Source organism: Lynx canadensis, chromosome B3, assembly GCF_007474595.2.
Source record: "Lynx canadensis isolate LIC74 chromosome B3, mLynCan4.pri.v2, whole genome shotgun sequence".
Lineage (NCBI taxonomy): Eukaryota > Metazoa > Chordata > Mammalia > Carnivora > Felidae > Lynx > Lynx canadensis.
In genome coordinates, this window is record NC_044308.2 from 4,335,667 (window position 1) to 4,360,108 (window position 24,442).

A 24,442-nucleotide genomic window follows, 5' to 3' on the forward strand; every position below is an offset into this window, starting at 1 on the left:
CAGAAAACCCTACCTACCTAACAGAAGCTTAAACGACACGGAAATTTATTTTTCTCTCCAGTAAACGAAGCTCAGAGGGAATGATCGGTGATCCAGGCTCGGGTGATTCCGACCCAGGACACCTTGAGTCACACAGTCAAGGTGCGAGTGCCGCCCCACCCAGGTCAGTCCTGTGTGCTCACCAGCGCGTGGCTGCACCTCGAGGTCCCCAGCTGGCTGCTGTCACGCTCACATGCTGGCAGGGAGGAAGGAGGATGGCATGAGGAATGTGAGGGGACCCACTCTCCTGGTTCACCCAGGACTGAGGGATTTGTCAGGGCGTGAGACTTTCAGGGCTAAAATCAGGAGAGCCTCGCGCAAACCAGAAGTTGGTCGCCCTAGGAGAAGGGCCTGGATCCTCCCTTAAGGGCACTTTTGGGAAGTCATACAACGTGTCTCTTTCATCTCACCGGCCACAGTTGAGTCATGTGACCTCATCCAGCTGCAAGGGAGGCCAGGAAATGTTGATTTTATTCTGGGGGACCACACATTTAAATTTTTCTAATGTTTATTTTTGCGAGACGGAGACAGAGCATGAGTCAGGGAGGGGCAGAGAGAGAGGGAGACCCGGAATCCGAAGCAGGCTCCAGGCTCTGAGCTGTCAGCACAGACCCCAGTGTGGGGCTTGACCCCACCAACTGTGAGATCATGACCTGATTCGAGGTCAGATGCTTAACCGACTGAGCCACCCAGGCGCCCAGGGGGCACATATGTTTAATTAAACGCTCATTATAGCAAAAGAGGAGGGAACAACAAGCAGTCTCTGCCGGTTTTCCCTCTCTCATCCGAACCCACCCCTGCTCCCAGAGGCACCTCACGCCGTCCACTCAGCTGTGGCCTTTAGTTTTCTGCTTGGCTGCAGTTGAAATTTCCCTCCAACAATGCAGCCTCCAGCTCCCCCGGACGCCCGCAGCCCAGCCCGTCCTAAGTCCAGAACGGGAGACCTCCATGGATTGCTTTCATGGCAACGGCTTCCTCAACCTCCCAACCAAACTGCCGCCCAGGCAGGGGCGCTGGGCTTCCTCGTTGAGGAGCTCCAAAGGCAAGGGAGTCTCAAGGCTTGCGGGCCAGACCAAGGGGGTGACAACAATCTTCCCTTCCCTCCCCGCCAGTCCCCTTCCCTGCCTGCCTCCCTCATCTCACACCAGGTACTGAAGATACCGTGATAAGTGAAATGGACGCAGTTCCTGTGTCCACAAGCTTACAGACTAGCCTGGGGTCCAGATGATTAAACAGTCCTGTACAACAGGTATGACAAAAACCAAGCCAGGAAGTCAGGGTGCTATGGGAGGCCTGGAACAGATTCCCAATCTAGATCTAGGGACTCAGAGGGCTCCCTAGGGCACACGACCACATCGGGTCCTGCGGGACGGGTAGGAGTTGGGTCCTAAGGGATGAGTAGAGTGAGCGTCTGTGTCCTGGAGCAGCGTGTAGAAGAGCCACAGGCAGGAGAGAAGGTGGCTCCCCTGGGGGTGGGGGGGCCCTGGAGACAGCTCAGTGGGGCTGGAGCTGGGATGGGGGAGGGGAAGCGCTAGGAAGTGCTACGGATGCGACCAAGGGGGTCATCAGGGGCCAGATCACAACCAGCCTCATGAGCTGTGTGATGAGGAGATGGCACTTTGCCCCAAAGCACCACCCGGGCCTTTTGCTTCTTAACCACCCAGATGCGCTGACCCAGCGGGGCTGTGGTCCGGGGCTGCACCGGGTGGGTCCCACCATGAACTGGCCTACGGGCGCAGCTGGGCCCCTGGGAAGGTGTCCCGCCTGCTCACGCACGAGTTGAAGATGAGCCAGCCCTGCTCACTGCCGTGTTGTGGGGTGACGGGCCACTTTGTGAAAGGGCGTCCCAGTCTAAGCCACATGCCCACCACCGGGGACCCACCCCCTCCCCTGCTTCCAGCACCGGGTCCCTGCTTCCCCACCTCCCTCTGGTCAGGAAATGCTCTCTGATGGCCCATTCCAGTAGCACCTCGGGTCAGAGGACTTGGGAGGCCTCGGCCAGGGAATCACAACTGGTGGGGACCCACTCCTGGGCGGAGGGCATAATATAACCCCAGACTACGGGTCACACGGAGCGTCCCTTGCTGGTAGCTTCTGGCTTGCTGGCGCGGGCTGAGGTGGGTGGAGCCACGTGGTTAGGGATTGCAAAGCCCTGGTGGTTTGGCGTATGTCTTTATTTTCTCTAATTCAATTGAAATCCGACTCCGGGCCGCTATCCCACTGAGCTAGCAAGAAATTCAATCTCAGGCACATCACTGAGCTTCTCTTCCCCAGTGTTTGGTCAAGGTCCCGGAGTCTTAGTACCGAAGCCTTGGGGTGGCCCAGGACCATCCAGCAAGCCCTCTTGTCCGCAGGCTCTGGGGCGCCCCTTGGCCTGGAGGAATTTTGGGGGAGAGGTGTGAGCCCTGTGTCTCAGGCCCCCCCTCCCTGAGCGTACCCGCAGCCGTTCCCTCCAAGGCCTTGTCACCTCCTGGGCACTGCCTAGAATCAGGCACGGAATCTGTCCCCACCTTCCCTCTAGAGCTAACACTCTGCCCCTTTCCCTTCTACAGGGAAAGCCTCTCCCTCTCCCTCCTTGCTCTTCTCAAAGGCCCACCCTTTCTTCCTTCTCCTTCCAGAACATGTCACAGAGTCTCCATAGTCAAGTTTATTGCAGAAAGGAAAAAGAGCCAGTGACTTCCAGAAGCTTCAGTGTTCTGACCACTAAAATACTCTAGGCAAGGAACTACCAAGGGACTAGCTCCCTGCTTGAAAGAGCCGGAGGAGGGAGAGATACAAAGCAAATGAGCATCAGTAAATATTTCAAGCATCTTGCCTCCTCTGCATGATGAAGAATACGGCTCACGGGGGGGGGGGGGGGGGAGTGGGGGGCGCCTGGGTGGCTCAGTCGGTGAAGCGACCAACTTGGGCTCAGGTCACGATCTCGCGGTCCGTGAGTTCGAGCCCCGCGTCGGGCTCTGTGCGGACGGCTCAGAGCCTGGAGCCTGTTTCCGATTCTGTGTCTCCCTCCCTCTCTGCCCCTCCCCCATTCATGCCCTGTCTGTCTCTCAAAAATAAATAAAATGTTAAAGAAACAAAAAGTATATGTGTATATATATATATGTATATATATATAAAGAATACAGCTCTGGGGCGCCTGGGTGGCTCAGTCCGTTGAGCGTCCAACTCTTGATCTCGGCTCAGATCCTGATCTCATGGTTTGTGGGTCTGAGCCCTACATCGGGCTCTGCGCTGACAGCACAAATCAGATCCTCTGTCTCCCTCTCGCTCTGCACCACCCCTCCCCTCCCTCCCCATGCAGGCGCATGCACTCTCTCCCACGCGCGCTCTCTCTCCCTCTCTCAAAAACAAACATAAAAAAAAGAAAAGGATATGGCTCCTGACGTGACAGGTGCTGCTGTTGTCCCCTCCCCCTCCTCCTGGCTCCCTCGACAGCTGGCTTGCCTGGTGACTTGACCCCCTTCAGCTGCTGCTCCCATTGCGCAACAGACAAACTCAGATTCTAGTGGCTCACAGCCGCCGAGACTGATCTCCCCTTCGCAGTATAAGTCAGCTTGGGTTGCTCTGTTCCATGTGTCTCCTTCACCCTGGGGTCCAGGCTGGACGCAAAGGCCCTCTCTGACTCACGCCGTTCTCTAGGGAGGCGGGCTGGCTCAGCGGCTCGGAGCGTGGCCTTGCCCTCAACTAGGCCCGGGAGGAAATTCCAGCACTGTCAAAGTGGATGCCTAACACCTGCGAGTTAAGAGGGGCTCTTCTGATTTTACAAAGAAGAAATCCGAAGCTCAGAGAGGTTGATTGTCTTGCCCGAGGTCACACAGGGATCCGCGACTCAAGCATGGATCTGTCTGGCTCCAGAGCCCGCACTCTCGTTTGGTTCTGCCCTTCCCCCCCGACAAAGTAGAGTTGGGTCTGCCAGTTAGGCGTGGTGGACGGAGCACGGGCATTCAGCGCTATTTTCCCTCGAAACCCTGCTAAAAGAGAGCAGAGAAATAAAGGAGAAGGACAAAGAGAATGAGAGCAGGAACAATGGAGGCGGAACCAAAGTTTGGAAGATGAGAAGCAGAGGGAAGAGGGCAGCAAAGCTCAGAAAGCACAGCCCAGAGGAACCAAAGACACCTGTTACGGCAGGGGATGGGGCCGAGGTGGGACTCAGGGCAGGAGTCTGGGTTGAAAGCCTAGAGGCTCGGGCCCCTTCCCCGCCCCCAGAGCCAGGTGACTGCCCCTCCCCACACCCCAGGAGGGAATCAGGGAAACACGCCAGTGCAGGAGGAGAGGCACCGGGTTTTTTCGGGTTTTTTTAAGTTTATTTTTGAGAGAGAGAAAGAGCATGAGTGGGGGAGGGGCGGGGGGAAATAGAGGATCTGAAACGGCCTCTGTGCTGACAGCAGAAAACCCGACGCGGGGCTCGAACTCACGAACCGTGAGATCAGGACCTGAGGTGAAGTCGGACACTTAACTGATTGAGCCACCCAGGTGCCCCAAGAGGCACTGTACTTAAGAGGGATTAAGTAGGAGTTTTATACACTTGAATGTGGAGCACAACCTCCATCTACTCGGCGCCATTCCATTCCCAGGATTCTCTCTGAAACTGGACCGTTCTTCCCTAGAGAAACACAGTACCTCCCCTCCCCCGCAAAAAGAGACCTCTAAGTACTGTCGTTGGGGCTTTTCCCCACGAAATGCATGATCCCGGCTCAGTCACCCCACGGGAAGACCCACCGGTTAACAAGCTTCATCCCTTGAAGCCCCCAGTGCGCAAACAACTCCTCAGAGCCTCTCTGTTATGAATGCATGAGAAGTCAAGGATCACCATATATCTGAGGAAAGCACCCGGCTATGGAAGACAGAACAAAAACAAAGAAAACACAACAGAAAGTAACAGAGGGTCCAGAGACAACCCAGAAGGGCAGAGAACAATGCCTGAAAATCATTAATCCCTTACCGGCAGAGGCAACGTTATTACACTCCCCCAAACAGAAACAAGATATTGAAGACAAAGACAATCTAATCATCAGGAAAAAGCTTTTAAAAATTAAAATGATGGTGGGGGGGGGGGGGGGGGGAGTTGATAGAACAGTTGGAAGATAAGCTTAAGGGACAATTTCCAGAAAGCAAAGAAAACCACAAAGAAAGAGTCAACAGAAGAAAGGTAAGAAAAGTAGAAGATATGGGGCGCCTGGGTGACTCAGTCGGTTGGGCGTCTGACTTCAGCTCAGGTCATGATCTCACAGTTCGTGAGTTCAAGTCCTGCATCAGGCTCTGTGCTGACGGCTCAGAGCCTGGAGCCTGCTTCGAATTCTGTGTCTCCCTCTCTCTCTGCTCCTACCCCACTCACACTCTGTCTCTTTCTCGAAAATAAATAAACATTAAAAAAAAATTCAGAAAAGTAGAAGATAAACCCAAAGGGTCCAACGTTTGAATAACAGTTCTAGAAAGAGAGAAGAGGAAATTAAAGAGAGGAAATGACCCAAGAAAGGATCTAAAACTTTCCAGAGTTCCATGACATGGATTTGCTGATTGAAATTCCCAGCAGAGTGAAAAAAAAAAACAAAACAACAAACCCATTATGATATTAGAACACCAAGGATGAAGAAATGATCTAAAAGCTTCCAGAAATGAAGAAGTACATGAACGAGTGGTCAAGAATCAGAATGAATGGCATCAGATTTCTCAGCGTCAACACTGAGAGCCGGAATGCAGCTGGGTAGATCTTAAGACAGATCTCTTCTCTGTAAGAGAAAATGATTTCCGGGGGTAGATTCTATTCTGTAACAAACCAGCAACGCTGTGTAAGGATGGTATAGAGACATTTTCAGATAGACAATGCTTCAGAAAATTTTGTCTCCCGTGTATGCTTTCTCCTCCAAAGGGAGTAAACCAAGAAAGAGAAAGACGAGGAACCCCAAAGTAGTGGATGCACGCAGGAGGAAAGTGCAGGAAAGCCCCGGGGTGATGGCTGTGTGGCAGGCTGGAGTCGGAGAATGGGGGGTGGGGGGCTCCAGGAGGAATGGCTCCAGGAAAAACGTGAATCAGACATAGGGTCTGAGCATTTGACTCTACAGAAACTAGGTCTCAAGGCTTTTGTCTTTTTAAAAAAGAGTGATATTCTTTAAAAATTTGGGGAGGGGGCACCTGGGTGGCTCAGTGGGTTAAGCGGCCGACTTCAGCTCAGGTCATGATCTCCCAGTTCGTGGGTTCAAGCCCCGCATCTGGCTCTGTGCTGACAGCTCAGAGCCTGGAGCCTGCTTCGGATCCTGTGTCTCCCTCTCTCTCTGCCCCTCCCCCACATGTGACTCTCTCTCTGTCTTTCTCTCTCTCTCTCAAAATTAAATAAAGATTAAAAAAATTTTTCTAAGTTCAGGGAGAATTGGGGCACCTGACTGGTTCAGTCAGAGGAGCCTGAGACTCTTGATCTAGGGGTTGTGGGTTCAAGCCCCCCATTGGGTGTAGATACTACTTAAAAATAAAATCTTGGGGCACATGGGTAGCTCAGTCCGTTAAGCTTTTGGCTCTTGATTTTGGCTCAGGTCATGATCTCACGGTTCATGAGTTCATGTTGGGCTCTGTGCTGAACATGAAGCCCGCTTTGAATTCTCTCTCTCCTTTTCCCTCTGCCCCTCCCCTGCTCGTGCTCTCTCTGTCTCTAAAATAAAAAATAAAATAAAATAACGGGGGGAGAATTCGTGACACTTACAAAGGACAGGAAGCAATAAAGAGGAAGCGAACACGGCGATCCATGAATCTGAAGATGCACATATTCTCCCCATTCTGACCTTCCTGACACTGACCCCCGCAAACGAGGGGGCGTCACAGTTTAGTCGAGAGCATCCTTAGTGCTGCGTGAATAATGGTGCGCTCAAGTTTCCGTCTTAGATCAGAAAAACTGGAGTAATCTCCAGAAGGAAAAAAGACACACGAGGATCGAGTGTGGTTACAGTGGGCCACGTGGCTCGTGAGTGAGCAAGATGCCCAGCCACAACGAGGTGGACGTGTGGTCATGGCATATGGCTTTCACCAAAAACTGTGGTATTGCCGTGTTGGGAGGAGGAAGGAAGAAGTAGGGCAAGGCGGGGGGGGGGGGGGGCATAAAAGAGTTAACATGTCACTTGCGTTATGGGGAGTAAAAAGACAGCCACTAAAGTCGCTAATTCAAAAACATAGCAGTATGAGTACATGATTCAGAAGTAGGTGGGTAAACAGCAGAAGGAGCGACGGAGGGAGTTTGAAGGGAAGAATTCAGGGCTGGGAGAATGGGCAGGGGACTGCTGGAGTTGTTTTCTGTAGTCGTTATCATTGATATAAACCTCACGGTACCATTTGACTTTTAAAATCATGCGGGACGGTTAAGCTTTGGACTCTTGATTTCAACTCAGGTCATGATCTCACAGTTCATGGGTTTGAGCCCCATGTTGGGCTCTGAGCTGACAGTGCTGTTCTCTCTCTCCGTCTCTCTCTGCTCCTCCCCTGCTTGTGTGTTCTCTCTCTCTCTCTCTCAAAGGAAAACAACCAGAACCATGTATATGTAGAACTCTGATTTGAGGCGAAAGAAGAAGGAAGCGAGGGACGGAGATGGTGCGACAGGATCCCCTGTGAATCCCAGCCCTTGATCGGGGCAGGGGTGTGGGGGTGGGGGCTTTGGGGGCGATGCCCCTTCCTGACATCCGATGTGACGGGAAACTGAGCACTACTGAAGGGACTCCTGTCACAGGGAGAGGGACTCTTCCTGCCGTGGTGCCGTGGGTCCTGCCAGGAGTACTTTCTTTCCAGCTCCTACCCTTCTTCAGAGGCACTGCCCTCCCCAAAGGAAGGAACCTCCCAGCAGCAGCTACACCCAGGCCCTCCGGGGGATCTGCTCTCTGCAGCCTTGGGGCCCAGGATCCGTGCGGGGCTGGGGTCCACCGCAGCCCTGCTGAGCCGGGGGACCCCCTCTCTCGCTTCGCCCTGGGAGGCTGGGAAGAGCTGGGAGGGAGCAGGCAATGCATCACCCCACCTGGTGGACGAAAGGAAGAATCACTACTTTGCTACTTCGTTAACGCACGATGGTCCTCAATTTTATCTTCCTTGCACTTGAAGACCCTCCGTGACCAGACACCTTCAATGCCTGCCCTGGAGCCGCTCCGCTTGTGCGTTGCTGTGTCATAAGCCGTCCCAAACCTAGTTGCATCAAACAGCCACCGTCTATTATGCTCTAGGATCCGGCGTGCCTGGAACTTGGATGGGGGAACCACAGGGCTGGACTGTCTCTGTTCCTTGATGCCTGCAGCCCCGACTGGAAAGACTCCTCGGGCTGGGGGCTGGAACCAGCTGGAGGCTTCTTCATGCACATCTAGCATTTCAGCTGGCGGGGGGGGGGGGGGGGGGGGGAGGGAGGGGACTACTGACCTACTGACTCAGTGCCCACCGGTCACCCCTCCACGTGGCGTGGCTTCGGATAGTGAGACCTCTCACATGAGTGAGTATCCCAGTGAACCAGAGCAAAGCTGCCTGGCCTTTTATGACCCAGGGCTACAGACTGAATGTATGTGTCCCCTCCCTCCCCCCCAAGTTCATGTGTGGAAATCTTAATCCCACCGAAGTGGGGCCTTCAGGAGGTAATTAGGTTTAGATGAGGTCGTGAGAGTGGGGCCCCTGTGACAGAACCGGTGCCCTCAGAAGAAGACAAAGAGAGACCAGAGCTTTCTGTCTCTCTCCCTCTGCCACGTGAGGACACAGCCAGAAGGTGGCCATCTGCAAACCAGGAAGAGGGCTCTCACGTGATAACAAATCGGCCAGCCACTTGCCCTCGGCCTTCCCAGCTCCAGAACTGTGAGAAATCAATGCTTGTCATTTAAGCCACCCAGTCTGCGGTATTCCGTGACAGCAGCCCAGGTTACCTGGGACAGCCAGCCTCAGAAGGCCCATAACGCCATTTCCACCAGACTCTATTGGTCTGAGCGGTCACACGCCCGCCCAGGAAAGGAGAGGAGACACACGCTGGCCTCTGGGTGAGAGAAAAACTTGGTGCCACCTTTTAAAACTACCACAGAGGCCGAATACTAGTAGTCAGAGTAAGAAAGATTTACTTTTTTTTTTTTTTTTTTAACATTTATTCACTTTTTGAGAGACAGAGACAGAGTGTGAGCAGGGCAGGGGGCAGAGAGAGAAGGAGACACAGAATCTGAAGCAGGCTCCAGGCTCCGAGCTGTCAGCAACAGAGCCCGACGTGGGGCTCGAACTCACCAACTGTGAGATCACGACCTGAGCCGAAGTCGGACGCTCAACCGACTGAGCCGCCCAGGCGCCCCAAGAAAGATTTAAAATACTTTACACATCTATCTGTTGGCTGGGTAGATTAATGAGGAAGCCAACGTATTATGACAGGTAAGAGTCTAAGATTAAAATCAAACACAAATGGGTTCAAACCCTGGCTCGGCCATTGTGTCCCAGAACAAAACACTTGACCTCTCTACATCTCAGTTTCCTCACTGGCAAAATGAGGATAATACCTACCTGTAGGGCTTGGGTATGGGTTTTTGTCCTTATTTTGAGGATTACACAGGACAGCATACGTGAAGAAGGGTGCCCCAAGCATTCAGAAAATGGTAGCCTCTCTTCCCTAAGGTGTTTCAGAAGGTAAAATTCGTTATTTCTATCATCTCAGACTTGCTGAGATATATTACCACTGCACATTTTTACAGATGCGTGGAAACAACAGGTGCTTCTCTTCAGAGGACAACACCCGCATTCTTTTGGGGAACTGCTTATCCCCCCGCCCCAGCCCCGCTCCTGCAGCCAGCCGGTGCCTCCCGGTCCCAGCGACTGCTCGAGGAGTTGACAAAAGAGCCAGACTGGAACAGTCACATCCTGCCTTCCACCTTCATGGCTGGTCTGGAGGAGGGCCGTGACCCCAGAGGATCAGTCACACTCCTGGAGATTTGCCCCTTGATTGTCAACTAGCTGTTAGGGAAGCAGGCTACCGTGTGATTCCACGATAATCTGACAGCCATGATCCCAGCCTTATGGAGAAGCCAGTTCAACAGAAGGAGGCCACCGTGCAGGAAGACACAAACACAATGAGAAGCCAGGACTGCGTGACGTACACGGAGCATCCCGGTTCCGTGAAGTCCTGGGTCCTGGGACCCACCTGCGTCTTTCTGGAGACATGGCCCGCCCCTTCCTTCCCTCCTAAGCTATTTGGTTTGCTTGCTGTCGTTTGCAACCACAAAAATTCTGAGTCAAGTACCACCCTGATTGATATATATTTTTATTAGAAAGGTAAATTGTTCATAAACTCCAGCACTTTCACTGCTACGAGGAAACAACGTAGTTACTGACGCACCTCGCAAGTGATAAAAGGGTTGAGAGCTGCTGACTTGAGCTTCCTGAAAGCTTATCACCGCTGCGGTGGTTGAACACGAGTCACTGAACAAGGAGAGTCTTCAGTAGGAAAGCCTCCTCCTTTTCCTTGCTGGGTGTCGGGCTTTCTTATCTCTGGGTTGTGTCCTAACAAGAGGACCCTGGGCCCAGCCTGCAGGTGTCTTGCTTGGCTCAGGGCTGTGGTCAGTGGAGGAGGGATGGGGTCTGGGCAGGGGGGGGTGGGGGGGGGGGTACTGAGCCACCCCAGCCCCAGGCTGAGACAAAGAAGATTTGAGGAGATTAGACACATGTGCCCTTGGGGCACTGCCCGAGAAAAGATCCCTTGAAAGCCCTGTGCTTTGATACAGTTCATTTCTCCTCTAATTGAGGCGTTGGCTTTGGGAGAAAAAAAAAAAAAAAAAGTTTGGTTAGAATATAAACAAACGTTGTCTCTAAAAGTAGAAAAGAATCTTATTCAGAAGCTAAGTTTCAGGAGATAAAAGCAATCTTTAGTTTATAAAGTGAGTTTCCCATCCCATCCATAACTGACTTTTCTTTTCCATGGAAAGAAAAACAAAAACGGTCTCCTTGGGGAAAACAGTGTCCTTGGTCCGTTGGAGCTGAAGCACCGGGGAGGCCGGGCCGCTGCGCCCCACGTCTCCCCGAGCTCACCTCCGAAGGCTGAGACGCGGTGTTTCCCGACCCCGAGGAGCGTTTCTGACGTTCCGCGCGCCAGTCCGGTGAGCGGCTGTGACCCATGGTTATTACCTGTCTCACAGATGAGAAACCCGTCCTATCTTGAAAAGATGGGAAAGGGGTCTGTCCGGAAAGGAGGCAGGTAGCAACATAAACCTGCTGTTGAAATTGACGTGAAATCTCTTCCATACAGTCCTTGTGAGGCGGCCTCTTCCTTGTTCTTTGACACTGTGAATATAATTTGCAATGTGTGCTACGTGAGGGGGAGCCGGCTGGAGACTGGGGAGGAATGTCCTTCTTCTAGTTCCGTCCTGCTGTTCTCCTAGAGGAAGGGGCTGAGATCCAACTGGGCAGAGGCTGCATTGTGGCTTGGGCCACATCTACAGGTGGGCCAGCAACAAAGGCGGGTCAGCCTCTTTCCGGTTTCCTGCCTCCGTGGGCCCGAGATGTGACGTTGATCAGACCCTACCTCGCCCCCTCTTTCCTTCTTTCTCTTGCTGTTGCTTTCCTGCCACCAAGCTGTAAAAATTAATAGAGGGGACTTCACTAGAATGGAGTCAGGAGGTGGGCAGGGGGGAGCTCTCATGCAAACCCAGCAGGGAGAGACAGACCTTGTTCACCTTGCCCGTGGTCACTACTTTGCTGCCCCCAGCAGGAGGAAGAAAGGCTCTCGTCCTCCTCCTCCCCCCGCCGCTGCCCAGCCAATGACAGGCAGTCACAACTGAGTCAACGAGAAGCCGCCATTATATCCAACCCCCAGTTTATCCCGATGGACTTTGTGTTTACAAGAGCCTTTCCTCCATAAAAGAGCATACTCTCCTTTGCTCTTGCTTGTCCTAGATTGTAATTCTCCGCCATTCTCAAATAAACCCATCTCTTGCTGGTAAAATAACCAGAGTTGAATGTTTAAGGTCAGCAAAGCTAATGTGGAAAATTTTGCAATTTGGCCACGTGGTTCTCTCTCCACTTTCCCTCACACATGTATCAGGAATCTCTCTTTCTTCTTCTATTTAAAAAGTTTTTTTTTTAATGTTTATTTATTGTTGAGAGACAGAATGCAAGCAGGGGAGGGGCAGAGAGAGAGGAAGACAGAGAATCCGAAGTAGGCTCCAGGCTGTCAGCACAGAGCCCGACACGGGGCTCAAACTCACAAACTGTGAGATCATGACCTGAGCCGAAGTCAGAGGTTTAACCGACTGAGCCGCCCAGGTGCCCCAGGACTCTCTCTTTCTTCCAACTCTTGGTGGCAGGTGGGCGGTACATTCCAGATTTGGATTTTGTCAGAGGGAATCGTCCTGTTTAGGTCTCTAGTGGAATGCACGGACTCCAAATTGCCAGGGAATCAGGGATGCCGGGGAGGGTGGGCACCCGGTTAAGAATATCTCGTTTCCCATTTGTTCGTCAGGAGCCCCACAGGGAAGAGGCGAACTTGCTCTTTCTTTCTGCCTGTTTTGCTCTTCCTGTCCAGTGGCAGCGAGTGTGTAAACAGTGCAAGAGATGATGTGAGAGACGATGACATAAACAAGAGAAACATTTTTCCTGTGTCACATGGAGTCTGCACTGTCACAGCAGCCCTGCTCTCCAAAGACACCAGGGTCCAGGCTCTGTCTAACTCGTGGCCGCCCCATCCCGAAGGTATTGACCTCATCTCCTTCTAAGTGGGCTCATCCCCCCACCTGTAGTCCGAATGGCATGGAGCAAGACTGAAACGCACTGGGGACGTAGACGATGAGCCCTTTCATCTAAGGCTACAGACTTGGGGCCGACCAACTGTTCTCGTAAGCCCGGTTTTATGGGAATATAGCCTGTCTCGTTCACTCATTGCCTAATGGGGCTTTCAAACTCCAAGGACAGAGTTGAGCAGAAGCAACAGAGACACTCTGGACCACAAAACCTAAAATGTTTACCATCTGGCCCTTTAAGAAAAAGTCTGTCGAGGGGCACGTGGGTGGCTGAGTCGGTTAAGCATCCAACTTTGGCTCAGGTCGTGATCTCGCGGTTCTGGGTTCGAGCCCCACATCAGACTCTGTGCTGACAGTGTGGAGCCCACTTGGATCCTCTGTCTCCCTCTCTCTCTCTGCCCCTGCCCCCACACGTGCTCTGTCTCTCTCTCAAAAATAAACATTGAAAACATTTTTAAAAAGAAGAAAAAGAAAAAGCTTGCTGACCTCTTCTCTAAGAGCAAGATCCGGAGGCTGCCGACTTAACCACAGGCTGTTGACTGGACCTTAGTCACATGGCCACACTGAGCTGCAAGGAAGGCTGGGAAATGTAGTCTTTATGCTAGGTGGCCATTTGCCCAGCAAGGCTTAGTTATTACTAAAGGAAAAAGGGGGAGAATGACTTTGGGAGGACAACCAGCTATCTTGCCTATGCTGGGTCATGGGTCCTACTCATTTACCATCACGTTGGTTTCCTGGGTCATCTCTGCCTGCCTTCCTCATTGGGATGTTTTGTGCAGCAGAACCAGATTTCTGTTCAAGAGCTGACTTACCTCTCAGAGTCTGCTTCCTGAACGCCCTTACCTTCACGTGCCTGGCTGTGCTGCCTCCCCTTCGCTTCGAGTCACAAAGTCTCTGCGGGCATGGTTCCTCCTGCTTCACTGCTCCACATCTTTGACAGAACTTGGTCCAAAGCAGCAATATCCAGGGTGCCCGGCCGGCTCAGTCGGTAGAGCGTGCGACTCTTGATCTCGGGGTTGGAAATTTGAGCCCCACGTTGGGTGTAGAGATTACTTAAAAATAAAAATCTTGGGGCGCCTGGGTGGCTCGGTTGGTTAAGCGTCCGACTTCGGCTCGGGTCATGATCTCACGGTCCGTGAGTTCGAGCCCCGCGTCGGGCTCTGTGCTGACAGCTCAGAGCCTGGAGCCTGTTTCAGATTCTGTGTCTCCCTCTCTCTCTGCTCCTCCCCTGTTCACACTCTGTCTCTCTCTGTCTCAAAAATAAATAAACGTTAAAAAAATTTTTTTTTAAATCTTAAAAAATGTAAATAAAAGCAGCAATTCTGTTCCCCTCTGGGGATGGAAATCATCCTCCAGGCAAGTTAGGAAGTTGTTGCACCCTTGATGGTGCATAAGTAGGAGTCCTAGCAGATGTCCCAGTGGGTAAGGTCCCGCCCACCCCATTCCTATCCTATTTCTGGTCCCACTAGTGCTTTGGGATGGGACTTTCTCTATTGTCTCCTTCCATGACATTTCACCCTCGACACGCAAGCCCTCGGCTTCGAGAGTTTCTGAAGCAGGCACGTGTAGCTTCTTAACCCTCTCCTAATAGATCCGTCTCTTTTAAATACCCTCTCCCTGGGCCACATCCAATCTCTACTCCCATCACATCATCTCGGTTACGCCCATGAGATCATGTTTATCAGCTGTGTTCTGGCTTCAATCTGGAACTTGCTCATGACTCATGCATTGTCTGCATTTGAGTGCAGAACAGCTAAGAATCGGGTCTGGGGCAAATTTTGAAAGCATTATGTGCTATGTGAGAAGCAAGTGACAGGTCTAAAGGTCCCAGCTCAGAAAAGGGAAGCCTGGATGCTTGCCATCTTCAAACAGTTGAAGAGCTGCCATGGAAAAGGGATTAGAACACTTCTATAAGGTTTCTGTAAGATTTGACTTTTTAAAACCAACTAGCGGGGCGCCTGGGTGGCTCAGTTAGTTACGCATCCAACTTCAGCTCAGGTCATGCTCTCACAGTCCGTGGGTTTGAGCCCCACGTCGAGCTCTGTGCTGACGTCTTGGAGCCTGGAGCCTGCTAAGGATTCTGTGTCTCCCCCTTTCTCTGGCCCTCCCCCACTCATGCTCTGTCTCTCTCTGTCTCAAAAATAAAAATAAAACATTAAAAATAAAAAAATAAAACCAGTGAGCAAGTATGCCTTTGGTAAATAGATCTAAAATAATAGTTGTTTTAAAAATCCAATAAAGATACATCCATGAGATGGGACTCGTTCTGAACAGCCCATAATGGCAGGGCTGGGATCAAAGGGAAACACTTTTTGATATAAAATCAAAAAGGATCTGGTAAGAGGTGGAACTGTCCAGTGTGAAATGGGTTGCGTGGACAGGTAGTGAGATTCTGGTTTTGATAGTACTCAAGCTATAATAACCACTGGGCTGCGAGCAGAATGACGACTTTGACCAAGTGGCTGTCCTGGGCAACAGCCTTCTGATTACAAAGTGAAAAGAACTTTCTCACATCAACCCAGGTTAGAGGGGAGTTTGGTAAAGAATTCAGCTCTCATCAGCTCTGAGGGGAAGTGAGTAGCTGGGCTCTGGGAGGGATGGGAATGAGATCAGCTCTGAGCCAGCCCCACTGTGGTGACTCAGCTCCCAGCTGTTTCTATACTTTCCTGAGAATCTGAAAGGCCATTGGCAAGACTGTGGGTCTGGGTTTCCCAGAGTCACGTGTTCAGCCCTGGTTCAATCAGAGGTGGTTATGAGGGTTGGAGTCTCATGCTTTGAACATAAAATCACGGTGACAGAGGAGCATCTGGGTGGCTCAGTGGGTTGGGTGTCCAACTTTTGATTTCAGCTCAGGTCACGATTTCGAGGTTTGTGGGTTCGAGCCCCTCATCGATCTCTGTGCTGACAGTGCAATGCCTGCTTGGGATTCTCTATCCTCTGTCTCTCTCTCTCTGCCCCTCCCCTGCTGGCTCTCCCTCTCTCTCTCTCCAATATAAAAAGAAATTAAAAAAAAAATCGTGGTAACAGAGAACATCCATGCAATGGGTATAAAAGTTCTCAGAAAAGTTAGGAGGGCAGACACCCTCAAAGTGATTTTTAGGATCCTGTCCAAACTCAGGGTTCACTAATTCTGAGTCAAAAGTAATTCCAAGCAGGTGATGTTCTTTCTGTAGCTGGAAAGAGGGCGGGACTAACTCATCTTCCTCTGGAGGCACGAATGGGAAGTACGGAGAAGGGATGGGAGAGGTGACAGCAGGGCCATGGGGAGAAGCGGTGGAAGATGAAGAAATCGCCGTGGTCACCTCAGTCTTTCGTGGGCTGCCTGCTGGGAAATGCATCGTCCAGATCAGAGCTGCCCACGGGCTGAATTATAAGCCGTCCTGAACTTCCGTCAGTGCATTGTTAAAATAAACTTCCAAACTTTAGAATACTTTGAGGTACCTAGAAAGGCTGCACAAATCGTACAGAGCTCCCGTCCATCCCGTCGTCTCCCCTCTCGTTAACCAACCTCTCCCATCACAACGGCTCACCGTCACAACTGACGGACTGATGCTAACGTGTTTCCATCTAAACTCCGTACTTGACTTGGACTTCATGAGTTTTTCTCTAAGGTCATTTGTCGGTTCCAGGATCCCATCCAAGGGCGATTGGCTCCTGGGGCTTCCTTAACAAACCACCACAAACCCGGTGGCTTAAAACAACAGAAACGTATACTCACAGTTCTGGAGGTCGGAGGCCTAAATCAGTAGGGCATGGGCCCTCTGAAGGCTCTGGAAGAATCCTTCCCGCTGCTTCTGGCTTCTGGTGGCTCCAGGTGTTCCTTGGCTCGTCCCCATGGCGGGGGCTGTGCCTTGGAGCTGATGACTCCAAGCTGCTCTTATATCGTCACACAGACTTCTTGGTGTATTTCCAATTTCCCTCTCCTTTCTCTTATAAAGACACCAGTCATTGAATTTAGGGCCCACCCTAGATTCAGGGTAATCTCCTCTCGAGATCGTTAACTTAATCACATCCGTAAGACCCTATTTCCACCTGAGGTCTCATTCACAGCTGTTGGGAGTTGAGACTTGGACATATCATTTGGTGGCGGCGGGGGCGGGGAGACACAATCCACCCACTACAATACCACATTATACCGAGTCACCCTGTCTCCTTAGAGTCCTCGGGACTGTGAGTGTCTCAGACTTTCCTCACTTCTCGTGACCCTAAGAGTTCTGAGGATTGCTCACTGGTCAGATGTTTTGTAGACTTTTTTTTTTTTTGGCAGTCTCCGTACCCAACGTGAGCCTCGAACTCATGACCCTGAGATCAAGAGTCTCACACTCTTCCTATGGAGCTAGCCAGGTGCCCCCAACGTAAACTCACGCTCAATTTGAGTTCGTCTGATGGTTTTCTCACGGTTAGATTGGGGTTATAGGCCTTGGGGAGAAAGGCCACAGAGGTGAAGTGTCGCTCTCAACACGATATATCAGGGGTGTATGTTATCACCTGGATTTGTTACTGATGATGTCAACCATGATCACCTGGCTAAGGAAGTGTTTGCCAGGTTTCTCTACAGCAAAGTTACTTTCTTTTTTCTTTTTAAAATTTTTTAACGTTTATTTATTTTTGAGAGAGAGAGAGAGAGAGAGAGTGTGCAAGCAGGGGAGGGGCAGAGAGAGAGAGGGAGACACAGAATCCAAAGCAGGCTCCAGGCTCTGAGCTGTGAGCACAGAGCCCAACGTGAGGCTCGAACCCACAAACCAGGAGATCATGACCTGAGCCAAAGTCAGACCCTTGGCCTACTGAGCCCCCCAGGAGCCCCCCAGATGCCCCCTCTATAGCAAAGTTCCTTTCTTACTCTATTTCCATTCTGCACTCTTTGCAAGCAAGTCACTAAGCACAGCCACACTTACGGGGTAGGAGGCTGTGCCCCAGCCCTTGAGGGGGCAGCATCTGCATAAACTATTTGGCATTCTCCTACTGTGTGTCATTTTACATGCCTTCTCTTATCTGGAAGGCGGGTGTCCTGGATTCCGACCAGAGTCCCATAGCCTTTTCGCACATCTCCTTAGAGATGAGTTTGCAGGACAATCATCCGAGCAGACAATTCTCAGACAAGTTTTCATTAACAGAAACTACTATAGGACGATGCCATTCAAAGCACGGAGTGGTGTGGCCCGCGTCTGTTTATAGGTCTGTAATCACATAATAGATACTCAAAGTGGCATTCAGAAACTTCATAGCAATTTGACAGAATAATTGCATGTTTGTTGAAGCTAGCAATAAAGAACTGGGGCTTGTGTGGCATATGACTTTATTACTATTAACTTTTATTGTCTTTTACGCAAGACTGGTCCAGGGCGGATTGGGGGGGTTGGTCTTTGGCACGGACTGTGGGCCACGCTGTGTGTGCGCCTCACGTGGGGTTCGGTGTTCCAGGCTGCTCCCTTCCCCTCATCCAGCTCCCCAGATGTGAGGCAGAGGCCTGGGCCCACTACCGGGCCACTGTCTGGGCCTCGTGGTGTGACCGCCCCCCCCCCCCCCCCGCTGCCTCCCAGCTCCCGGGCCGGGCCGACAGTCCCTCTGGGCCCCCCCTCCCCAACCCAGGGAATAGACATGCTCCCCGTCTGTGTCGGCTCCACGGCCGGTCCCGTCTGGGAGACATCTGCTCTCACCACGCTCTGGGCCTCAGGCCTTTCTGTGAGTGAAGCCCATTCAGTTCGTTTTGCTGGTGGTTGGTCAGGCACACGCAGGGGGCAGCAGGAAGGGGGACGGGAGCCTCACATCCATGAACGGCTTCCAGTGTAGACCTGTGCTGACATCTCCAAATTAGGTCAATTGTAGCATCATGTTGGCTGAAAAAGGGTCATTAGACCACCCCACCAGGACTTAATTTAAAATAATATATATCTTAAATGTTGATCGTCATTACACTACATACAGAAAAGCACAGGATCCGGGGCCCTTAAGGTGGCTCAGTTAAGCGTCCGTCTTCGGCTCAGGTCATGATCTTACAGTTTGTGGGTTCGAGCCTCACGTCGGGCAACGTGCTGACAGTGTAGAGCCTGCTTGGGATCCTCTCCTCCCTCTCTCTCTGCCCCTACCTCACTTTTGCTCTCTCTCTCTCTCTCTCTCTCTCTCAAAATAAATAAACTTAAAAAAGAAAAATTTAAAAAAAGCACAGAATCTACATATTTCAAGAAACCTAATGTATATATAAAAAAAGAAACCTACTGTACAAAAACATGCAATCACAGTAACATGTTTGATATCAATAAAAACGGCTTTTTAAATTATTCAGTTGGGCTTTAGCTGAAAAATAAATCCCGTCATTATCTTGTGGGTAACCCAATATTACAGTGTATTCTGTGTTAAAATATACGACAGTATAAATCATAATTTTTATAATCCTATTCCGGCATTATTTTCATTTTCCAATGTACTAAGAGCCTCCAACAATGTCATTGGCCAGGCCACCTACGGACGCCCTAGAAGTTCTGCGGGAGATCTTTTCCCCTTCCCTCCTCTCAAGGTCATCTTACCGGGAGCCACCTCCTGTCTCTGGCGAGGCTTCCCTTCCCAGCCAACCTTCTCGGAGGTACATGCCAGTCCTTAACTTATCAGAGTCTGGTTTACTGCTGTCCCCTTGTCTAGCTCAGAACCTGGCACATAGTAGGTGTTATGGACTGAACTGTGTTCCCCCCAAATTCATGTGGAAGCTCTTACCTCCGATGTGATGGTATTTGGAGATGGGGCCTCGGGGATTACGTAGGGTTAGATGAAGTCGTGAGGATGATGTTCCCATGATGGGATTAGCGCCTTTACAGGAAGAAACACCAGAGAGCTTGTAGGTCTCTCTCTACCTCTCTCTGTGTCTCTCTGTCTGCCAAGTGAGGACACAGTGGGAGGGTGGCCATCTGCAGCCTGGGAAGAGAGACATCGCCAGAGACAGGTCGTGCGGGCACCCCGGTCTTGGGCTTCCGGCTGCCAAATCGATGACAAAACAAATTTGTCGTTTGAGCCGCCCCATCTGTGTCGTTTTGTTACGGCAGCCCGAGCTGACTGGTGCAGCCGGTCCGCAGCGTATATTCCTCGCCCGAGTAAACAAGCAATGCATAATCCTGGAGCACACAGATCGCGGACACAGGCCTCAGTCTTCGCAAGGATCCCTCTCTGCTCCGACGCCCTTAACGTCTAGAGTCTTTTCCAAAAGCCCCAGCCCTTTCCAGGCCAGGGACACAAAATCAATGCCAGCTCGGGTTCTTAGTATCCATTTCTTAGCACAAGGGCAGCAAAGAGTTCTCTCCCGAAAGGGCACCCCGAGTCTCAGTGGGCTCATCCAGCACCGCACCGATGGGGATTCTGAAGCCCCTTCCGGGTTCAGTGTGGGGAGTGCTGTGATTGATTAGCAATGTCTGTCCTGGCTGTGGAGGGCGCAGGTGGAGGCTTCTGTGCCGAGCTCGACTCACAGCTGCCGCCTGGGATGCAGTTAAGCATGGGCATTGGCACCAGCCTCGGTGCCTTCTCCGGGCAGAATCTGTTTGCAGGCCCAGCCTCAAAGGGCTCCCAGCTTCTGCAGGTGCCCAACGAGGAGGAAGGAGCACGGGGGTGGGGGGAAGGCCTGGCGACTAAGGAGACCTTAATTCTGTGCCTGCCCCTCGATCAGAGCAGCGCTGAGGGCAAGTGTGAGCCCACGTGCATGTGTCCTTAGGGCGCGGGGCACACGCAGGCTCTGGTGCCTCTGAGACAACTTGCAATTCTTTCACGTGTGTTCATTCGTGGCCTTTCGTGGGCCCAGCCCTGCACTGAATCCCAGGGGAGAGACAGAAGCACGGGGAGCCCCGTGGCCAAGGGGCTTACGGTCTTCCAGGGACATGTGTGCAGGGGTCCCAGGGAAGGAGGGCGGGGTGGGGGGCCCTCAGGCAGCTCCGTGACCCGACGGACAGGCGGGGAAGGGGCCGGGTCTGATACGGGGAAATGGTTCGGTTCCCGTGGGAGGGTGGCCTGTGACAGCTCAGGGGGACCTGGGGCAGGGATAAGGGCCTAGACACGGGGTGTGGGGGTCAAGCCAAGGCTCCAGTCTGCAGAACTAAGGGGAAGGACTCAGGCCCTGAGGGCAGCCTGTGGGCGTCCCAAGGAGCAAGGCCAGTGCCCGGTGGAGCACACTCCCTGACAGAGCAGAGCGGCTGCTGCCTCAGGCCAGCGCTGGCTCCAACTGGGAAGCCTGATCGGCCAGAGGTGAGTGAGGGAGCGGCGGCCACAGGGACAGGTGCACCACAGGCCACTCCCCCAAAGCTGCTGGGGAAGTGGGAAGTGAGGTAGGAGCGGCAAAGGCAAAAGGGAGAGGGGCAGGGCGTGCTGGGTGACGGGGACGCCACAAACGAAGGCTCAGAGGCAGGGAAGACGCATCAGAAGCCTGACCCAGCGGAACAGCAGGATTGGACTGGGGAGAAAAGGCGAGGGGAGGAGGTAAGGACAAGTCCCCCACCCAACTGAGTTCCTTGAATGTTAGCAAGCTAGCCGGGAGGTTAAACACAGCTTGTGAACCCGGATGGCCTGGGTTCAAATCTTGCCTCTTCCTCTTCCTAGCTGTGTCGCTTTGGGCGAGTTACCTAACTTCTCTGGGCCTCTGATTCAGCCACCAGGGATACTAACAGTACCTGACTTCATAAAGTTGCTAAGGCTGAGTTGGGGGGGGGGGGGGCACCTGGGCGGCTCAGGTGGTTAAGTGTCCAACTTCAGCTCAGGTCATGATCTCATGGTTCGTGAGTTCGAGCCCCACGTCGGGCTCTGTGCCGACAGCCTGTCAACGCAGAGCCCACTTTGGATCCTCTGTCCCCCTCTCTCTGCTCCTCCCCCGCTTGCGCTCTCCCCAAAATTTGGAAAACGTCTCCTATCATGTCTGTATCAAGCTTCGACGAGCCCGCAGTAAAACAGAAACAAACACAAAGTAAAACCTGTCTAACTTTATTCAGCGCCTAGTTTCCCAAGCCTGGTGGATCCTGGAATCTCCTGAACACCTTGTCGGCCAGTGTTTCACGGGACACCAGTTTGGGAAGTGCTGTGGGCAAAGGCGGTGGGGGAGTCTTTGAAAGTAGAGGCAGGGGTTCCCAGGAGAACCCGTCCCGCAGAGGCAAGATTCACGTGCCCAGAGGAGGAAGAGGGAGGGACCCCATAACAGAAGCATGTGGGAGACGCAAGGTGGGAAGACAGAGACCAGGGTGCTCTTTGGATGTGGAGGGGCGAGACGAGGAGGCAGAGGCGACCCCAAGAATTCACATCTCGGGAGGGAGCAGGAAGGGGGCAAGGACTGGGGAGCATCCTTCACCTCCATACCATCCGGTCTCTGCCCACCCGCCCCATCGCTCCTTTCCAGCTGTGTGACTGAGGCGACTCTAAGCCCTGTGGCTCCCCTGCCGTCCCGGCTACGCACAGGTCGTGTGGTTGTAAAATCGACAGCAGGTGTCCAGGGCCCCGCGGCTGACCTCCGCACTGGTGCTGAAAAGAAGCAAAGGCTGCGGTCCGGGCTCCGGGCCTGGCCCTGCTGGCCCCTAAAGGCTGTGCAACCCTAGGGGAGCTGCTACGCCGTGCCTCTGGTCCCCCTCGTCCCCAAGTTTGGTCTTCAGGCCCCGCCTCCGCCTCCCCTGGCCACATCGGCCACAGCCATGACATTTCTACCCCTCACCCGGTGCCAAAGGCACCCCTAAGACACTCAGGTCTTCTGCACCCCGTTACTGCGGGGCCCCGTAGCCCCACGACCCAGGCCTCACCTCCGGAAGGCCTCACAGCAGCACTGGTACACCTCAAAGCTGCTGCTGCTGACGGTTGTGTTCAGGAGGCTCGTGCAGTCAACTTCAGCCCCCCTGGGCACATAGAGGATCCCTGCGCAGGGAAGGCAGCTGCTGGGCAGGGTCTGTGCCCCCCACTCCCCACCCCCAGGGACTTCCGGAGGGCCCAGAGCCTCGGTGTCCGACCCTGGACGGGAGCCGGCTAGAAAATCAGGGCTCTGCCAGGCCTGCACTCACCGGCCACGCAGGCATTCACCAGGGACACACAGGTCCCCGTGCAGAGCGCCCGGAGCACTATCCGTGAGAAGTCGCTCTTCCGCTGGGGGGCCATGGAGGCTGCAAGGGCACGGGAGTGCTTCAGGCCAGGAAGCCATATGCCCCTCCGCCCGGACCCTGCACCTCCGGATGCACCCGCTGGCTCCCCTCCGTCTTCTGGGCGGCCAGAGGGATAGATGTCGCCCTGCTGACCACTCACTGAGTTTGGGAACCCTCCTTGGCCTGATTTGAGGCTCCAGGTAGCACTCCACAGCTGCCACCCGCAACGGCAGAGGTAGGAAGAGAACATGAGTTTGGAGTCAAGCCGAGCTGGGATTAAATACGGGCTCAGCCACTTCTGGGGCCATCACTCCATTTCTCCAAGACTCAGTGTCCTACTCTGTAAAATGGGGTAGTTACAACACCAGGCAGGGGGACTGTGAAGAGTGGACATCTTTTGGTAAAGAGCCGAGAACTGTGCCTTCCTCCCGAGGCCTCGCCAGGGCTGCGTGTCCACCGCGGGTATGGCAGCCTGCGGGCCAAAGCCTCGGGCCAGCACCCCACTTGCTGCTCCTCCCCAGACCCCTGAGCCGGGGTTGGCCTGCAAGGCCAGGGTGCGAACCCCAAGGTGCCGATCCCTGGCGCAGAGAAGTCACGGGCCGGGAGGAACCCCCACCGCCATCTTGCTCAGGCCCTGCCCTGAACGCGTGGGAGAACCGAGGCCCAAGATCCCCAGGAAGCTGTCTCAGAGCCAGGCCCCCAGCCGCCCAGGTTGCCGGACTCACTCAGGCCTCCCAGCATGATCCCAATGGAGCTGAAGTTGGCGAATCCACAGAGGGCGAACGTCGTGAGGATTTCTGCTCTGACCTGAAAGTACAGAGGGTGCGTGAGGAAGGGCTTCCCTTGGCTGGGACGGGGCGCCCCCACACCGCCCTGGCTCCCTGGCCCGAGTTCCACCCACATCCGGTGCGTCTTTGACCTTTGCTGCCCCTCCCGGGCCTCACACACCGCCTCTATGTCCGTGCAGGCTGCACCACCTGAGAAACAGCCCCCTTTCTGTCACTTCAGTCCCCTTACCTTCGTTAATTTTTTGTAGATGTTTATTTATTTTGAAGGGAGAGACTGAATGTGGGGGAGGGGCAGAGAGAGAGGATCCAAATCAGGCACGGTGCTGACAGCAGAGAACCCGACGCGGGGCTCAAACCCACAACCGTGAGATCGTGACCTGAGCAGAAGTCGGTCCCCTAACAGACTGAGCCACCCAGGTGCCCTCAGGCCCCTTATCTTCATTGCCAGCCTTTCCTGGTATGATTCAGGGCGAGCCGCCCTGCCCTCTCACTTTGGCCCCACTGAGCTCTGTGCCCCGGGGGGCGCTGGGGGAATGGCCCTTCCCAACACTGCAGACTTGACTTGGGCTCTGAGACTTAGAGACACCGGAGCACGGCCTGCTGAAGACAGTGAGGACCTGGGAGCCCAGCCAACGCGGGCTCCGGGCTTGTCCCCACCTATGACCAGATTAAGCAACTCAACAGCCTCTTTCAGTTTTCGCGTCTCATCGCGTCTCGGCCTTTTGGCTAAGATCAAGTGCAGTTTTCGTGTCTCCGTCTGGAATGTGGGAATCATAGCACCTGCCCGGAAGGCTGTCAGGAGGGTCACACACCGCAT

At 53.3% G+C, this 24,442-nt stretch overlaps 1 protein-coding gene across 5 annotated transcripts in view; it reads right to left on the minus strand.

Annotated features, from left to right (window-relative positions):
- Positions 1 to 21,687: 21,687 nt before the first annotated feature.
- SLC28A1 (solute carrier family 28 member 1) overlaps positions 21,688 to 24,442 on the minus strand; it is a 50,054-nt gene continuing 47,299 nt past the window's right edge. For all 5 annotated transcript variants that reach the window (XM_030317303.1, XM_030317304.1, XM_030317305.1 and 2 more), the window contains 4 exons: positions 23,563 to 23,644; positions 22,760 to 22,858; positions 22,505 to 22,616; positions 21,688 to 22,232 (listed from right to left, as the gene is read on the minus strand). In XM_030317303.1, the coding sequence (XP_030173163.1) occupies positions 22,160 to 22,232; positions 22,505 to 22,616; positions 22,760 to 22,858; positions 23,563 to 23,644 (366 nt within the window). In that variant the 3' untranslated portion in view covers positions 21,688 to 22,159. The remainder of the gene's footprint in view (positions 22,233 to 22,504; positions 22,617 to 22,759; positions 22,859 to 23,562; positions 23,645 to 24,442) is intronic.